The sequence below is a fragment of the Hydra viridissima genome, unplaced genomic scaffold (genome assembly GCF_058129835.1).
Source record: "Hydra viridissima isolate aposymbiotic clone 2 unplaced genomic scaffold, HvirCarnegie_v1 scaffold_1, whole genome shotgun sequence".
NCBI lineage: Eukaryota > Metazoa > Cnidaria > Hydrozoa > Anthoathecata > Hydridae > Hydra > Hydra viridissima.
Window position 1 is genome coordinate 37,698,834 of NW_028324300.1, and position 19,926 is coordinate 37,718,759.

At 31.3% G+C, this 19,926-nt stretch overlaps 1 protein-coding gene across 8 annotated transcripts in view; it reads right to left on the reverse strand.

Annotated features, from left to right (window-relative positions):
* LOC149894835 (receptor-type tyrosine-protein phosphatase S-like) overlaps positions 1-19,926 on the reverse strand; it is a 66,809-nt gene that overhangs the window by 32,886 nt on the left and 13,997 nt on the right. For 6 of the 8 annotated variants that reach the window (XR_016451738.1, XR_016451769.1, XR_016451800.1 and 3 more), the window contains exons 12-26: positions 16,297-16,683; positions 15,898-16,185; positions 14,680-14,912; positions 14,335-14,410; positions 14,121-14,227; positions 13,785-13,968; positions 13,478-13,571; positions 13,146-13,353; positions 12,961-13,000; positions 12,714-12,807; positions 11,570-11,852; positions 11,393-11,447; positions 797-1,014; positions 620-686; positions 107-289 (exon numbers count right to left, since the gene is read on the reverse strand). Coding sequence is in view for 5 of the 8 variants with exons in the window: in XM_090084886.1 (XP_089941012.1) it covers positions 107-289; positions 620-686; positions 797-1,014; positions 11,393-11,447; positions 11,570-11,852; positions 12,714-12,807; positions 12,961-13,000; positions 13,146-13,353; positions 13,478-13,571; positions 13,785-13,968; positions 14,121-14,227; positions 14,335-14,410; positions 14,680-14,912; positions 15,898-16,185; positions 16,297-16,683 (2,517 nt within the window). In the remaining 3 variants the exon portion in view is untranslated. Of the gene's footprint in view, positions 1-106; positions 290-619; positions 687-796; positions 1,015-1,283; positions 1,837-11,392; positions 11,448-11,569; positions 11,853-12,713; positions 12,808-12,960; positions 13,001-13,145; positions 13,354-13,477; positions 13,572-13,784; positions 13,969-14,120; positions 14,228-14,334; positions 14,411-14,679; positions 14,913-15,897; positions 16,186-16,296; positions 16,684-19,926 lie in introns of those variants that run through there. The other 2 variants (XM_090085075.1, XM_090085122.1) reach the window with 2 other exon arrangements.

Consider the following 19,926-nt stretch of genomic DNA (forward strand, 5'->3'; position numbering starts at 1 on the left):
TTATCTTGATTTACTTTACTAACACATGCTTTGACAAAATTGACAAACATATATCAAATTTCTTACATTTGCAGAGCAAAATGCTCAAAAGAAAATCACAAACAACCTGTTATGGTCATAATTCTGCCAAGATCAATTTGTATATAAGGTTCACCACCATCTGAACACCAAAAATCATTTCCATTATGAAGTTTTATATCTTCTTTTTTTGAACTTGTTTGTGACGATCCTGTAATGCTATTATCATTTATAATTCCAGTTTCAAAACCCACTGGCTGCATACATGCTTCTACAGAAAAAAAGAAAACATTGCTCATGTCACAAAACAAGATAATCATCAGGGGAAAAGCAAAAGAATATTTATTAAGATTTAGTGGTCTTCCTTTCATAATTGATTGTGCATGCTTTATTTTGAAAAGGTCTCAATTAAATCAAAGATCAATGCAAACACTTTCATGTTCTTCAGGCTCATAACAAACACTTTATGTTCTTCAGGCTCATAACAAACACTTTATGTGCAACCAGTTGAATTATAACATTTTGAAGGACAACTCATTTTACTATAAATTTTACAAGGTAGCATAGTGAGTGTTTAACTCAATGAATAAAATAATCAAACCTCCAATTAAAGTTTCTGCATCAACAAAATCTGATGTTTCAGTTGAAGAAGAAACAGAAACTTCTAGCTGCAATCAAATAAAACAAAACATATAAAAACAACCCTAAGAATCAACTTAAAAGAAATAAACACAGACAAAAATAAACTTTAACAAATGCAAGCACAAACTTTACTAACCTTACACTTGTATTTGGTATTTGGAGCAAGATCTGTTATTGTTACATTACGATCAGCAACTGAGAGAGAACTTGAAATGGTCTCTTTGTCGTCAGATCTTGAACAAGTTATGGTAAGTGCGGAAATACTAACAGCGCTATTTATTTGCCACCAGAATTTTAATGATAGAGCATCAGATTCTGCCAGTTCAAAACGCTCAATTGCTTTTTGAGAGAATACTAAAATTTAGGTATATTTAACAGTGATAGTGATAACAGCAATTGAATCTTAAGATATAAGAAAGTAAGCCTTAAATTTTACTGTAATACTTGTTATCTTTACACTATCAATTATGATACTGAGAGTGTTTGCTTATCTAATTTTTTCGAAATTTACTTAAAAATGGATTTTATTATTATTATTTTAATTCCATTATCTATAACTAAATATTTACAATTGAAAAGCAAGTATCTTCCAACAATAGGAATTTAATTTCAATGTGACTCACCTAGTCGTGTCTGGTAAATAAACCAAATGTAAATTAAAAGCATTGTTCTCTGAATATACTAATTAAGCACTAAATTTCTTGTAGAAGTTATATGTAGCTCGTTAATCCCACTGACAGATATGCATTAATTTTTTTATGTAGAAGTAACAACCAAGCCAGAAAAAAAATATTTTTTTCATTTAGACATGCTACAACTAAATTGTGATCTCTAATATCATAAAATTTTTAAATACATTAAATTTTGTAATTCTTCACGTGGTTCTCAAGACTTTCTTTGGTGATACCCAATGTAAATAAACAAGCACCGTTTTGGGATAGATTGAAGCTGACACAATTGAAGAGAGATCTTTTAAAATGGATAAAGTAAATTAGTTTCAAATGAAATAAAGAACTTTTATATTTTATTTTTTTACGGGAAAATAGTTTTAATTTTTTAGAAAAAAATAAGTTTGTAAAGAACATTGAGTTGTATTTAAAAGTACACAAATAAAATAAAAAAAAGTTTCGGACACTGATAAAAGCCAAAAATAACTTTATGGGATTCCAAAAACCCGAACGGGTATTACCCGATAACGCCGATAAGATCGGGTAGTTTTCATACCCGACCCGACTCAATCTTTGGAGTAATTTAAATTGTCCGGTGCTCGAAAGTTATTGATTTGTTCCCGAACCTGATTACCCGAACGTTTCTGTCGAGTGTTTTGTGAAAAAGGTCCATCTTTTTATAAAATAATTGATATTTCTAAAAAACTGCAATAATTACATTTTAACTTTGCTTTTTGGCAGTTAAACAAAATTTAATATTTCCTCATGATATTCATTCAATCCGGTTGGCTATTAATTACTTTATCTCACTTTTTTTTTCTGCTAATGTTTTTTTTCATGCTTCTGATCTGTTTAAGACACGTCAAGTTTGTGAAATGAAATTATTTGAACACTTCTTTCAGACATTTCAAACATTACATTCTTGGTTTCACTAATAAACGATAATGTTCTCCTAACGACGTTAAATACTGGTCCGCCCATCTTTTACATCCAAAAACTTTCCATCGGGTCATGTACCTCATAATTTTAGTCATATTTGTCATATTATTTAAATACGATATATTGAAATTTATATTTTTTACTTATAACAAAACGTGTTAAGAACTGTCTTTATTTTTTATAAAAGAGAGAGAGAATAAAAAAATGCTCGTTTTTTTACATAACAAAAATGAAGCGTGAGAGGCTTAAATTAATGCACGATTGCGCGCAATAATATTGTTGCTAGTTTCTTATTCTTGGAAAGGCATAATAATTTTTTTTTTTCCGTTACTGTGAAGACGCCATTATATTACTTTTCTGGGTCTTGTGGTTCATAGGTTTGATTGTATTAGGAAATTGGGTATTTATGATTAGGATGTTCTGTTGCCCTCAGTATGTGTGGGTGAGAGTGATTTGTGTAACGGTAGACTCCTTGATTTCTGACACTTTAGATCTACATAAAGCTTTAAAGGAAAAATCCTCATGTAAGTAGTAATGATGTGAATCTGAATCAAAATATAAATTTTAAAAATGCTATAAATACTCTGAAAAGAATATTTAACTCAAGCATATTCTTTTACTATTTACAAACATAGTTGATTATATGGAATATTCAGGAAATATTCTCTTTTGAACATGCTTTTACTTTTAATAGTTTCAAAATCTTTTAAAAAAATATTTTCATTCTTGAAAATATCACTTTACCGCTTTTTCTTTATCACTTCTTTCGAAGCCTCTTTTCTCTCTAAAGATTTTCTTTTCAAAAATCTCCAAAAACTCTTCTAAACTCTCTCAACTCTTCTTTTTCAAAGTGTTCGCATGGTTTGTTGAATCAAGTGTAGTTCTGGCAAAAAAAACGATTTTCAACTTTTCAAAAGCTATTTCCCTTACATAATATTCTTTCCATTATACAACCTTGGCTATCTTCTTGAAGCTTCAAGTTATGTTTGTTTCGATTGTTTTTTTGTTTTTTTTGACTTTGAATCGGCACAAAAGAATACCATAAATACCGGTGTGTAGGTCAAGACTTTTGGCCGATTTTAAAATATTAGTCTGGAAAATACACCTCAACATTACATCTATGAATAAATATTAAACTGCTTTTTTCAGTTAAAAATAGGAGATTTAGATTTTTAAAATGCACTACTTGGAAATTATTTATTGATAAAATTTAGGACAGGACAACAGGTAAAACTAATTTGTGTGTTACTTGATAATAATTGCTCGATTGTTCTAATTTAGTGAGTATTAATGCGAATTTTAATAAAAGAGTTCCTTCGTCCAAAATAGCGATATTGACCCTCATTTGACGTTTGTACAAAACGATTCTGTCCAGGTTCTTCTACCAATTGAAAGACCATTCTCAACTCGTTCACATGAAAATATTCCGCAAAGGATTGATGAAGAGCCACGGACTATAAATCAACAGCATTCTCAAGAGCTTAGATTTATGCTGATTGAATTCTTTAAAGTAAAGACAAAAAAAAAAGAGGAACGTTTGTGAAACTTTTGTCGAAATTGATCTGCTATTTCGTAAATGTAAAAAATCTAATGGAAAATAAAACTATTTTTAGATATAACTCTATATTAAATGAAGGAAACATACTGTTATATATATTTTTGTAACTCTCGACAAGCTCTATCTAAGCGTACCCTCAAACATTTACTTCCCTAGGTAGATGTCTCTTTTAGTAAGAAAAATTAAAATGACTGTGGAAAAAATTATCCGGACAAAAAATTTTTTTTTCTTTTTCGTAATTTATTTCTTTAGTATTTAGTCCATCCTCCTTTATTAGTTAATACTTCGTCAAATTTCTTAGGCATCAACTCAACCTCGTTATATCTATAGAATTCCAGCATTTTCTGAGTGCTTCCTCGACATCGTCTTTTTCATCAATATGAGCTTACCAATTTCTTCCTTGACTACTTTCCATAGGTTTTCTATAGTATTAAAGTCTGGACTTTGCGCTGGCCAATCTCACACTTCGATGTTTTTGCATTGGAGCCAGGCTTTTGTATTTTTTGCCGTATATTTTGAATCACCAACTTGCTAGAATAAGAATTCTCCATCGAATAACTCTCGAGCAGATGGCAGCATATGGTTTTAAAGTATTCTAACATACTTAGGAAAGTCAATGTATCCTCGATAACATGAATACGCCCCACACCATTCCAACTGAAGCATGCCCAGGCCATGACATACTTGTCATGCTTTATTGTCTGTTTAATCTGCTTTTGTTGCATTAATTCACCTGGTCTTCTCCATGTCCAACGTCTACCATCTGAACCATTAAGGCATATTTTCGTTTTGTCCAACCAAAATACCTTCTTCCAATCATCAACGGTCCAGCTTTGATACTTCTTTGTAAACGCAAACCTCTTTGCAATATGTCGTTTGGTAAGTAACTGTTTTTTGACAAGTGCTCTACCATGTAAATCATACTCATGCAGCCTGTTTCTAACAGTTTGAGGACCTATATTGACTAACTCGAGTTCTCTGAGTTGTTTCGCAATATCTGTTGCATTTGGTTTCACAGAATTTTCAACCAAAGTGAAGATATTTCGATCAATCTATGGAGTTGTTTTTCGTTTTTGTCCAGATCTTGGTAAATTTTTGAGTACTCCATGCTTTTTAATTATCGCCAGAGTATCTTGAACATTTGATTTGGGCATACCAAGCTGTTGTGCTATTTCTCGAACCGTTTTACTTTCTTTTGAGAGCACTTTTATCTCTTTCCAAGCAACTTCTGTCAATTCTTTACTTTTCACCATATTAACGGTCGTCAATGGATTCTTAATGTTACAGAAATAGAAATTTTGATTTTTATCATTTTTATTTATATTATCCTAAGCTACTTGGATACTTATAAGATCTTACATCATGAACTCTATTGAGAATCTTGACCAAAAATTAGTAGAAAGTAACTGTCCGGATTCTTTTTTCCACAGTCATTTTAGTTTTTCTTACCAAAAGAGACATCTACCTAATGTAGTAAATGTTTGATGGTACACTTAGATAGAGCTTGTCGAGAGTTACAAAAATATATAGGGGAACATGGGGTAAGATGACGAATGGGGCAAGATGAAAACATATTGTTATCTTCAAAATTCAACTAAATATGAAACCTGAGTGTAGCTGAGAGGGAAGCAGATTACATCTACTAGATTTATTTATGTTTTCTTTATAAATATTATTTTCGGAATCAAAGATAACTATTAAAAAGGTTTTTCCTACATTGAGGAAAAAAAAAAATTTATCCACTTGTATTTGATTTATTTCATCATTACATCACTAGCCAAAGGTAGGCAAGAAGTTCTCATTCAGTTTGTTCAATTTGGAAGCCATGCAAGTAGTATTAAGCTATGATAACTTATTTATGTAGAGTTCTGAGTCATTTTGAAGATTAAGTAGCCTAGGGGCAAGATGAATGGGACAAGATGACTCGTTTGTTGTTTCGCCAAAGTACATGCTTTACCATAAACCTGTACTGTAATAACTTTTGTGTAGCTTAGTCATTATTACATTGCTTTATTATGCTTAAAATATTTCGTTTGACATTTGCTTTATTTTGTTGTGTTGGAATTTGCTATGAACTGATTAGTAGACTTTTTTTTTTGCAAAGCCCTATATAAATATATTGTTTAATTGTTTAAAAAATTACATAATCGTTTGTATTACGTACGTTTGTATTAGAATTTATGATACCGTGTTATTTGAGAAGGTAATGGTTTAACGGAATTTATTTTTTTAAAGTCGCCATCTTGCCTTGCATACGGGATAAGATGATAATTTGAGGTAACTTTGGTTAATGAGTTTTTTCCAGGCTATTTTTAATTTTTACATAGGTTTTTTTTATACATGTGTGACGCATAATAATTTTTTTTTCCTTTTTTTGATAAAGTTTTACTTATTGAAACAGTTATTGAATAAGATATCAGTACTTTTCAAAACGTTCGTCATCTTGCCCCATGTTCCCCAATATACTTTTTAAATTTTTATTAAACAAATGACTGATACTAGAAATTTGGAATCAAAATAATTCTTGAAACTCGTCGTACTCTATTTTCAAGTTTTTGTTGCGTTTCAACCAATAGAAATTCGAATTACAAGTCAGCCAATCAGAAGCTTGGGAATTATAAGTCATTTGATAAAATAAATTCAAAATAAATAAAGCCATAACTATTGATAAATTTACTTGATATTGTAGTTATGCATGACACGCTAAAAAGTCTTTCGCACTTTTTTCGGTAAAATAGTTAATCTTTGTAAAATCGTGAAAAGGCAAGGGTCAATAATTCTGGTGAGTTATCAAATATTTTTCTTTACATCATTAAAAATCACATTTTTCACAAGAATGTAGTAAAATCAAGATTAATACTATTATTTTCTAATTGCAAATGTAGTTTTGCCTATATACTATTAACTTTTTCATTTATTTTTTGCACAGTAATAAAATATATATCGTCTGATTCTTGAACGTGCTTTAATTTATCTAATTCTGCGATGTGAGATCGCTTGGCAACTTTTTTTTCTTGTTAAATAAAAACTCAAGCTTTTGAGTCTTTTCAATATCCAATTGTAGCGAATATTTTTGAAAAGGTGCACGAAACCATATAAAAGTTATATATTATATTTTGCTTGTCAAGGTACGCCATTTGTTTCAAATTTCTTTAAAAAATGTTTGATTTACCCTGTTTCTATTACATGTTAAAAATATAATATTACTGTCTGCTGTTTGTATGGTAGATAAAAGAAAGCTAGTTTGTTCAAAAAGAAAAGTTGAATTGATTTCACGCGCAAGAAGACTCAAAGATCCCCCCAATAGACTGCAACATGGTCTTAACATAAACTTTTTCTGATAAAAGAATATAATTTTCGTGTCTATGTTTGTAAAGTTTGAGAAAGTCTTTTGTATATACAGTATTGAACAAAACATTTGCAACCAACATCGAACAATGCTAAAAAGTGTTCCTAATTTTACATGTCTTAAAAACGAAACGGACGATACTACCACAGCAAACAGTTCAGGAGTCTGGAGTCATAGCATGCCATGACATGAGCAATCAGCTGACAGGTGAAAGCACACAGGCAGGATTTCGTTGACAAGTGCCATTTTGCAGCGGACAAAACAAGTGCAACATTTTTGGTTTGTTTCATTTTCTTAAGTCTGGTCCGTGTCAACGTCACGGAAGTTTTTTTAATAATTAAAGGAAGTTTCCAGAAGTTTCCAGAAGCATGCAGAAGCTTCCAGAAGTTTCCAGAAGAAGCATCTGGAAGCATCCAGTAGCATCCAGAAATATCATCCAGAAATATCTATAAAAATGGCTCCCGACCGTCTTGGTTTGGAACTAAGAAAGAAAACTATTGGCAATTACGTAAGTGGAATGTCACAAAAAAGTATTTGTGATAAATATCGCGTGAAAAAATGGACCGTATCAAGACTATGTTCCAAATATCTTTCTACGGGCAAGTTGGCAGCAGATAACAAAGGTGGAAGACCGCGTTCCACCACTTCTAGATAGGATTCTATGATCGTCAGATCCGTCAAGAAGTATCCCTGGATATCATCAGTCGAGATACAAAAGCAATTAGAGCTGCCTGTATCGGACCGAACAATTAGACGACGTGCTGTTGAAGCCGGATTGTTTTCTCGACGCCCTGCAAAGAAACCGCTGATTTCACTAAAAAACCAGAAGAAAAGACTCCTGTTTGCTACATCTCATATTGACTGGAATGTGCAGAAATGGCGAACTGTCCTGTTCAGCGATGAGTCGAAGCTCAACATCATTGGGAGCGATGGCATTTACCGTGTACGTCGACCGGCCGGAAAACGCTTCGATTTACATTACTGCCATAAGGCCGTGAAGCATGGTGGAGGCAATGTAATGGTCTGGGGGTGTTTTTCTGCTAACGATCTAGGTCCAATACATCGAAACGATGGAATAATGGACCATTTCATGTATAGAAATATCCTGAAAGATGTTATGTCACCTCATGCTGAATGGAATATGCCGATAAAATGGGTTTTTCAGCAAGACAACGATCCGAAACACACTGCAAAAGTAGTCAAGCAGTGGTTTCAAGACAACTACCTATCGGTGATGGATTAACCGCCTCAATCTCCGGATCTCAACCCTATCGAGAACCTGTGGGAGATCGTCAACCGCAGAATTAATCGTGAAGGTGTTTGTAATAAGGATCAACTGTTTCAACATATCGAAAAGGCCTGGGCAGATATTCCACAAAGTTTCATTGATCACCTTATCGAATCTATGCCTCGAAGATGCAAGGCTGTGATCGACAACAAAGGATTCGCCAGTTTTGTCCAGAAGGAAATCAACTTTTTTTAATACTTTTGATTAACTTATTAATTTTCGTGTACAAATAATGAACTTTGTGATGAATAAAACTTGAAGAACTTTGTCTCTAAACAGTTACATAGTTATTTCTCTAAATTGAAAAAATGCAGCACTTTTATATAAAGAAACTAAATTAGCATTATTTGGTTGCAAATGTTTTGTCCAATACTGTATATAATCCTTATTGATTATATATAATCCATTTGATATTAGTCTAGTTAATGTTGTAATGCTAGTTAATGTTATGCTAATCTTGTAGGGAGTTCAAGGTCTTCTTTGAGCCAATTATTAGTAGCACGAGTACTGGAATCTTTTATTTTTTCAAATAAACTCATTATCAAACAAATAAGAAAAAACTTAGAGGCTAATTTTCAAAGAACCTTGAAATGTCAATCTAAAAAAAAAAAGCTATTGTTTATATTTAACAAAGTACCCAAATGCTCTTACTGTTGCTTCAACTTTTTATCGGTAACAAGTTTATCATCCATTAAAAAATTTGTTGTTAAAAAGTACACCATGTCTTGAATAAAAATAAATAAAACAAAACCAAATTTTAATCAGCATGCGGCCGATCTTCCTTGTTTTAAATAAATTAAGTTAAATACCAAAAAATAGGAAATAGAATTATTTAAGGCATAACATACTTTCTATAAAAGTGTCACGTGCCACCAATAACTGGGTAAAACTAGTTTTTATTTAGTGATAATAACTCATCTTCGTGTTTTGATAGATGAGAAGCTTTCATTTGTAATACACACTACTGACCTTAATCTAAAATTAGGCCGATCCTACGGCATGTTAGAAAAAGAAAAATCTTATACCGTCTGTCTTTCTAAAACTGTTTAATTTCAAAGTAAAACAATACGAATTAATTTTTGCCCAAGAAATTGGGCAATAATGACAATCTTTATCTTTCATCCAAAACTCCACATTTCTACGACTTAATATAGTTTTTATATTATTCATTTGTTTGGGATCAACAACGCAGTCACCTTTCAACCATTTTTTATGACTACTTTAACAATAGGACAATACATGGTCATAATTTAAGGTCATTCAACATTTACATATATATTTAAATACACTAATTAATTATTTTAATATGCCAATTTTTTTTTAATTCTGTTTTATGGGTTTTATTACATAATTTTTGTGAAATTATGTAGTAAAAATTATTTTGTAAAAAAGTTGAGGTTACTGTTTTTTTTATATGTGAATGATTATTTGCAATGACATGTGTTTTGTTACATTTTTACTAACAAGAAATATATTAATGTTGTTTCTACCAAAAACCATAGTCAACATGTAGATTTCTCTGAGCAAACACAACTTTGCAGTTCTACATTTTCTCTTCTCCTAAAAAAACTCTGCCTGTACATAAGTTTTACGTTCAATTTATACTTTCAAAATACCTCAAATACGGTCAAAAAACTGCTCAAGCGATATATAGAATATTTCATGGAAACTACGTTAATATCCGCTTTCAGAAATTTCTGCGCAATTCAATTACACTCCTCCTTGATCCTTAGGGATCTCATTCGATTCAAAGCAGCTCTTACTTTGGGGAACACTAAGTCAATGGATCCAAATCTAAGACATTGCTTCTAGCAATTCAACTACAAAGGCCATTCGCACCCCCTCGTCAGGCTACTTCGCCAAACATGAGAAACGTTTTAGATTAGCAAAAGAGACACCCACTTGTTCTTCATCACTCATCTACCGCTTCGTAAAAAATTCATGCCGTGTAGGCATCCAAAGAAAAAATTCTATAACTAATTACACATCTATTCTCTTCGCATCTTTCTTGTCTTTCACTCGCAAACCATCTTAGACTGCGTAAGCATCACTTCGCAACAAGACAGGAAAGAGCACTGTCAACTCTGTGCCTTGCTTCTCTGCAACTAACTTGGTTCGCTGTAACCAAATTGCGTCATTGGACATGCTATCGTATTTACAGAAGATATCCGAAAATTTCAAAGATGACTCCATCACGCCCGGTTAGCTTCTGTTAATTTTTAAATTTTTCAAATAACAATACATTATTACAGATAATGACGCATATTTAAAGTCACTCAAATATTTTTTCTTACCAACTCTTCTCACAAGGTTCTCTGTGAGATTTTCATAAATTCTTCTCATAAAATTCTCTTTAAATTCTCCAAAATTCCTTTTTCATAAAATCTCTTATAACTCTTTTCTAAAATCCAAAAATAAAAACTTCTTCTAAAACTCTGTCTTAATTCAACCTCAAAAGCTCTCTCTAAAAAAATTTTTTAGATTTTATTAACCGCTCTTTTTCTATCTGTCCGTAGATGTTTTTTAAATTCTTGTACAGACTGGCTATTTACATCCTTGCTTAATCTTATGAATTAGGAGGAAACTTATAGATCAGACACATATTTTACTAGAGGAAAACAATTATGAGCACAAAACCCATAATAAAAATAATGACTTATTGTAGTTGCAGTGATGGCAAATGTAACCAGATCTTCTTACTGAAACATTTTTGTTTTATTCATAAAATTATGGAGAAATTTTCTTCAAAAATATTAAATCATGTTTAACTATTCCTACTAGCTTAATAATCTAAATTTGGAAAAAGTCATAAAATGATTCTTTAGTAAGTATATTGTACAATTAAAACATATCAAAGTTGAAAATCAAATTATAAAGAACAGTTAGTAAGTGTAAAAAAGTGTAAATTTTAAAGAAGAACAAGGGGTTACTTGTTTTTTTTTCAGTTTGAACATTCACAAACCAAGGAGTTGAGTAATATTTTGCCTAGAAAAAGAAATATTTAAAAGTTAGTCGTTTTTGTTTCACTCTTATTTGATTAACTTCTCATAATATACGTAAAAGCATTTTTTTAAAAAAAAGATTATTTTAAACCAAAGCATTCTCACTTCATTTTCATAAGCTCTTTGAAGAATGGCATATGAAGTGCCATCTTGAAGTTTCACATTTTCTACAACATCAGAAGCAAAGTTATAAACACTGGTATTTATAGTTATTAAGCGTTTGTACATTTTTCCATCACCAACTGTAAAGTTTTGCAAGTTATCAAAGTCTGAAGCTTCAAACTCTGCTGCTATGTAAATATTAGAGTTCTCCACATATGGCTTCAATTCTGAGGGAGATGGATCTATATCATTTGGATCTCCCTTGAAAACAATTACTTGATAATACCTGTTGAGTGAAAAAACAATGTCAAAAAATATACCCATGATCATTTGTTAGATGAAATCTAGGAAACAGTAGTTGTGACAAAGGTAAATATTCTGATATTCATTAACTAGAATGGAGAAAAAAATGTGCTATACTCAAGAACATTATATTCCCTTTTTTTTATAGATTTTATAGATATTGAATATTTTGCATATAAAAACTTCTTTCATTTAAGCTCATAGACATTTGTTGATTGACCAAAATCATTACAAGTTTTTTTACCTAAATCATAACAGTTTTTACCAATTAAATTTAGAAATTGAAATTAGAAAATTAAATCAAAACTCATCAATAGAAATTTAAACTAGAAACTTAAATTAGAGAATTAACTTAAATAATCTTTAAGGAAAAATATAAAGAAGAAATTTAAGGAAGAAATTTCAATTAGAAATATAAAGAAGTTTAAGTTAGAAATTTCAATTAGAAATTTAAATTAGAAAATTAACTTAGATATCTAAAGTGTTTAAAATCTAATTAAACTTTAAATAGAAACTTAAATTAGAAATTTAAATTTAACAAACTATTACATGAGGTTTAAGGTAAAAACTTGAATAACATGTTTAAGTTAAAAATTTCAATTAAAAACTTAAAGTTACAGAGATTGTAAAACTTAAACTTACAGAGATTGTATAAAATTATCAGAGGATCATTGGAATAAGTGTATTGAAGTTGAAGGACATTGAATAAAAAAAAAATGCAAAAGTAAAAGAATTTAAATTTCAGGCAAAAACTTACATTCTTTCACTTTTGTATTTAAAACTTTTCAACCAGCCTATATATTAAAAAGTAGCAAAATAGACAATATTCTTCTTTTTCCCTCACCTTGTGGACAATGGTCCTCTTGATAAGCTTAAAGTTATTGTGCTTGCACTAACGATTATTTTTTCTTTTTTCATTTTTGCCAAGTCACTCCTTTCTAAAAAAAAATTGTATTGAGTAAAAAAGGTATTGGAATGAAAGACCATGCAGGGAATATATTTTTTAAAAAAAAATCAATTTAACATTAAATGGATTTAGAACATTATCACAAGTGAACATGTAAATTTTAGAATATATTTTGAGAACTAACCTAGAGACAAATGAGAAAATGTTCCTTTATAGATATTACCCTAGAAGAAAAGGCAAACTTCAATGTTTTTTTTAAGTTTTGTGACATGTCATAACTAGAAAGATAAAATCAAAGCATCAAATTAAGACCAAATCATGTGCAATCATAAAGTAAACTTGTAATCATGGGATAAGTATTTAACTCACACTCAAAGTATCATTGATCACAGCTCGGTAACACACTAGAAATTTTCCAATTAAACCAAGTTGAAAGTGTTCCTTTTCCAGTGTGATGGTTTGATCACCTTTACGAAACAAAATCTCAATGATGTTAAAACCAGAGTTGATTGTGAATGTAGCATTAATATGGCTTGTACAATTGTCAACATTGTCTTGAATATTAACTTCATAATAACTATAAAAATGTAAGGAAAAGTTTTACTAAATGAATAATACACATGAAATAATTTGCTTCTTATCTAAGTCGATTTTCATTTCATTTCCAACTTAAATCCCAGAAAAGGAAATATGATGGTAACCTGATTGGTCCAGTGAAACTTGGAACACTATATAAAACAATTCTTCTAAGTTCTGAGTTTTGATTTTCTAGCTTCAATACTGGTGCATGAGGCTCTAAAAATGAAAGAAAATAAAACAAAATGCACAAGTGGTATTTTTCAGATTAAATATTGATAACTTATATTTTATTATTATATTTTTAGATCAAATTCTGATAAGAATTAGACATTAAGAATAGCATGTAACATTTTAGTTCACGAATTTCCCAATTAACAAAATCTATTCCTAAAGTTAACAAAACTCTACATGGAAATGGCAAAATCATACCATCATAAGGCAACGTCACAATCAATTCAGAAGAGGGGCCTTTGTCTATTGTCTCTGCGTTCACAAAGATTTCATACTTTGTACCAGGAAAAAGTGCTTCAAGAACTGTTTCAGTTGAACTTACAAATAACTGTCCATCGTGCTTGAAAGATGAATTGTAATACTTGCGTCCATTAAAACTTATCTGTAAAAAATACAAGACTTTTAAACACACTAATTTATTCCGCAACTACTATGGCAAAAGCAAAACATCCATATTTTGTTGTTTTACTGATGATAAACTTTGCAATTAAAACAACATATCATCATTAGCACAATTTCAAATAAGACACATACCTTGTATTTTCGAAGAATACCATTTGGATGCTTTGGTTCTTTCCACTGTAACAAAATGTCTCTAGATGAGGTAGCATTTCCAGTTAAATTTTCAGGAGCACTTGGGACTTTGCAAAAACAATATGGTTCATTACATATGTAAAAAAAGGTAATTACTATCATCAAAATCCTTACCATGATTATCATTATCAAGACTAAGAGTGTTCATACTTACTTCCTTCAAGAGTCTTTTTTTCTATCCAGTTACTCCATGCACCTGGATTTAAATGGTGATTAGTAACAGCTCTTACCTTAAACAAAAAACTTAAACTTATGTGCTTTGTACAATTGCGTTAAAACTAACTGTAAAATAATGGTATAACATGCACCTCTACTGACACATTCCTTTTCTTAACTACTTCAATACAAACTTTGTTTTGATAAACAAATTGATCAAACTCTAACAAAATATTAACTGCCACAACAATGTATAATATTCCTCACCTAATGCCTATAAGCTTTTTTTTTAATGTAACTTTTTAATATCTCATTACAGGTTAAGGTTTATGCACACACTTACTCTAAACTGATATTCCTGAAAGTTTCTTAATTTTCCAACTTCAAAAGTCTGATTGCTTAGATACCAGCGAGAAACCGAAATGTAAAGAAATGTAAAGCTTGATGAATTAAGCTCCCCACATTCAATGTTGTAACTAGTTACATTTCCATTTGGATTTTCTGGATAGTACCAAATCAACATAATACTGTCTTTAGATACTGACAACACAGAAAAGTTCAGAACCTCTGATGGGACTAAAAGGAGAAAGTAGTTATATGGGTTAAGAAAACACTTGATAAGATACATTGTGAAAAAAAAAAAAAAAAAACGTTGAAATTCACAATTAGATGCAGTATGTCCAGAAGGTATATATATTATATTACTATATTATATTATGTTATATCATATTATATTATATAATATATTATATTATATAATATATTATAATATATTATATATTATGTTAAATTATATAATATATTATATTACATTATATTATGTTATTATATTATAGGAAGGACAGAGTTTTTATGACATCAGTTTAGTTTTTTTATGATAAAATTGTCACTTTTTTCTAATCTTATCCTTAAAGTCTTCATCAAAATCAACTAACTATACAAGATTGAATCAGGATTTTCTTTTAAACCGATTGATAAATATTGTCAGAGTTCTGGATTCTATCACATTTGCTTGAAATTTGCTCTTATAGTTTTTCTTTTTACAAACTTTTTATACTTTTTGTCTTTTTGATGCATCAACCACTTTGCAGCATATATAGGTCATACAAAAACCAAAAGGTCGTCTTCCTCGGTTAAAAGAGATTTAGCCTGATTTTGAATGTTTTTGTGTACCAGCAAAAATGCTAATGCACAAAAGTTTGAAACTACAAAATCAAGCTTTAGGATCCCTTAAAAGTGTAAAAAATATTTACAAATTGTGTTCATTTACTGAAGGTAAAACTAATTTGGTAACAGGTAAACATGTTAATGAGTAAGATTATGCTATTTCTTTTGTTTCAGAAATGATTAACAAAACATGCAGATATGTCTAAAATCATCAACAAAACCACTGGGCATAGTCTCCACTTTAATGTTTTTTATTGACTAGATAAACTAACTTTATACATACATTAACAATTAACATTCAACTAACATTAAATAACTACCTACACACACAAAATATATGCATTAAACATAAAAAATTGCAAGCTTAAGAAATAATTTTGTAATTAAAACTTACATCCTTCTGCAGTGATAAAAGTCTCATGGACAGCATTAGAATGTATTTCTAACCGGTTAAATGCTGTCAATAGAAATGTGTAGGAAGTGTAAGGTTTTGAATCAAACCATACATATTTATTGGAGGTGTTTGAGTTAGCAACTGTTGTGTTACTTTGCCTGCTGTGTTCTATTAAATGGAAGTTGTAAAACTCTGTTTTGAAATCTCTGATCCTTCCTTCAGTTGACCATGTGATGTTTATTGATATGTTTGTAGCAACAACTTTTGCAACAGGATCATCAACAACAGCTGAAAATGAACACACTTAAGTCTAAAAAAACAGTTTCCTGAAATTTTAAACAAACACTTTTCTTTATCAGTTTTTCAGGTGTTTTAACTTGAAAGCAATCAAAATCTCACCATCATAACCAGTAAATACTACAGCAGTTTTAACATATGAAAAAACATCTTTGGATTCAGGGTAGCTTGCTGTTACAGAGTACCCAAAGAAACAAGATGCACTTTTATTATCATAAACTCGACAATCAGTGTTGTTGTTGTCAACATTTAAATGAACCTCAGGTTTTATCTCTAAATAAGAGTGGTATGTTCCGTTAACATCACTAGATTTGTTGGTAGCTGTTATGATATAACTCATGTTGTCATCAGTAATAAACTTTCGTCCACTGAACTCCTTTCTCCATCGAATAGAAACACCAGGTTGGCCAAAAACAGTGCATAGAACTGTGGCCGTGGAGTTTTTCACATAAAACGCTTGATTTGGCAAAGTAGCTGTAGGTGGGAAAGCTAAAGTTACATAAAAAAAGCTCAGAGATCAAAAGATCCAAAAGAAAGCAATCAAAACAAACTTACAAGCATTAAAAAATTTGTTTTTAAATGCATTTTGTTTCTTACGCTTGGAATAAAATTATTTTACACTTAACTATGCTTTCCCAATATAAAAGCATGCATAAAACCCTAGATCCATAAAATGGGAAAGAGAATTGAGTAAAACATTTCTTTGAGTTATTCTTTAATATTTATCACAAGTGTCTTAGCTTGAGATGAAGATACTTATGGCAAATTCATTTTCTAGTTTTTTAAAATTGCCTGTTCCACAGATATATAAAGTAAAGGATTACAGCATAGGCATGACTGGCCTGATAACTCTGATAAAAAATTTAAAACTCTCTTTATATATCCATATAGATTCAGAATAAATTTTAGAAATATTGGATTATTCTCATACCAGAAACATTTTGTAATGTGTTAGCAGGAGGAGCATGAACACTAGGGTGCATCAAATCCCCCATGAATTTAAAAACTTTAGGCAAACATCCTATGCATTATTTTAATGTGTTCCTATTGTTAATCTAAAATTTCCTGCAATCTTTAGGCAAGATTGAGCATTATTTATTGGGTCCACTGCCATCTTATTGGAAATTGGATATATACTACTTGGGACAATATCAAAAATAGGAATTTTTTTAATTGATTAGTTTGCATAACCTACCCTTGTATAAACATTTATTTTTACTATGTTTATAACCATAATTAATTAAAATACAAACGTAGTAGTTCAAGCAGTCATAGCAGTCACATAGGTAGTACTTTTCGCTTTTTTTCTTAATTTCATCATCTATTTACAAGCAGTACAAAGTATGAGTTAGTAGCCAATTACAGAGTTAGTAGCCAATTACAACAATGTACCCTGCAACTTCATAGTGTTTTTACTTTTTCTTGCAAAGGTTTGCTTTTGCTGTATTGTCATACATGCGGTGCTATGTGTCCTGTGTTTGATCCAGTGGTATCAAATGTTATATTGACCACTGGACTTGGCACAGTTCCATGACTCCAGCAGTTCCATGCTCAAATCTGTGATAATATCTCCAGGTTTCTGTCTGTTCCTGATTGATATCTTGTAACACCAAGAAGCTTCAATTCTTGCTTATCTCCAACAACAATGGTTAGTTGCTCTTCTAAGATGTCTTTGTTTGTCAATGTCGATATGAGCTTGGAATCCAAGAGACAGCAACGTTGGAACAACCCACTGTTCTCTGTAAGTCTTCACAATCTTATGTCCAACTTGGCGCCTTGACCTGTCTGCTGAGGAATATGAGGTTGAAACTTTAGATGTATCTCCTCTGGCCTCCTCAATTACAGCTTTTGTGTCGCCAACACAACAAGTCTCAGTCGATGTATGATGTCATGAGGAATGATAACTGCTGTTCCAGTGCAAGAATTGCGATGATGACTTCTTGAAGTTCACAGTGTACTAGAAGAACCAGCAGCTGATGATGATGCATTATCAATGTTAAGTTTTTCATCCATGCAGTTTGTGGCGTCGCTGTCCTCTTCATTATAATCACATTTCATGGTGGTAGTTTCACGTTCCATGAGCATCTTTTTCTGCCTCTCCACCTTGGTCTGCTGTCGTGCTAATCGACGTTTAAACTTTTCTGCCAAAACTCTGTCATGAGGTCCGAATGTTGCAGAATGGTCTCTCTTCATGGATTGTAAAAATCGCCTGTCCTCATTATTTTTAAGAAGTTCCTCAGCCTTACCAGGCAACAGTGGGAATGTTTCATCAAGCATACTATTCATCTGTTGCACTTTCTGAAGCAAGTCTGGAGTTGATTGTCTTGAGCTCAGTATCTCCTTAATTTTGGCATTGTTTTCCAGGAGCTTTATAATTTTCTTGCAAGCTGAATGCTTGTCTATCATTGGGATATTTACCTTCTCATAAAATGTGATTACTTTTGACCAAACCAGTTGTGAAGACACCATGCAGCTCAAAACTTGGGGACCTGTTGGAAGACGTGAACCTGTAATTTGTGAGTCTTCCTCAGTAATAGTATTGCTGAGGCCGAAGATTTTTGCCGATTGTCGTGTCACACTGTAGAATTTAATGCCCGAGTTGGTGTGAGTTTCATGGCTGATGTGGTTGGATTAGGTTCCAGGGTCGACATAGATGGAGTGAGTTTCATTGGCTGCGTTGCTGAATTGTCAGGATCAGGTTCCAGGGCCACTGTGGCTGAAGTCATTCCCATCAGCAACATTTGAGGAGCACCAGCTTCAGGTTCCCAGGCTAACGTAGCTGGAACTAGTTCCATAGGCAACGCATCTGGAGCACCAGAAGCAGATTCAAGGGCTGACATAGTCAATTACTCACAGTAACAACCTATATCCACATTTCAACAGTACCTAATTAGTAAAATAAAAAAAAAAAAAGGAAAGTTATTTGGTGCGATCTTACTAATAGCACACTTGCATACAATAATGCAAATATTTGACCCTTAGGTGGACCCAGTTTCACTATTCAGAATTGCAAAAAAATTTACAGGGATACTAGAAATAACAAAAGGAACATTTTAAGCCTATGCGCAAGCATATTTGTCACTATAAAGGCATTTGATGCATCCTAATAAACACTTTTTTACAGATTTTTGAACAACTCTAGATTAGTCAGTTTGGTTTGAACTCATGTTCCTTGCATATAACTAGTTGCACAGGATGAGATAAGGCATAAGCCCACATCTAAATAAGCTTCAATAATCAAATTAATCAGTTTAAGCAAATGATTATCTTCCAGTAGAAACTCCCGGATGTGATTTGTCAGTCCTTGATGTATTACTTTTGAAAACAGTTGACAACGGATATTTAATTTTAGATATGAAATAGATTTTATAAAAAGCTGTAAATCTTTGATTTTAGATGCATTTGGAATGTTATGTTTTATAAATTTTTCTTTTTTTTAAAATTATCATTAGTTAGAGATGCAATAGAAGCCTTGCATTCTATTTTCTATATTGATATTCATATTACATTCTATTATCTATATTCATTCTGATCCTTTTAGCTTTCTACTAACAAATCCACTTATATAGTTCACCAAAGTTTTCTTTGAAATAAATCTTTTATATCAAGATTAAGACTATTTAAAGTTGCTATGACTTCATCACTAATCAAAAGTTTATCTTGTTAATTGATCACATTTTGAACTTTTGCTACTTTTTTGTTGAGTCTGTGCTTCTGTTGCATTACTGCGCA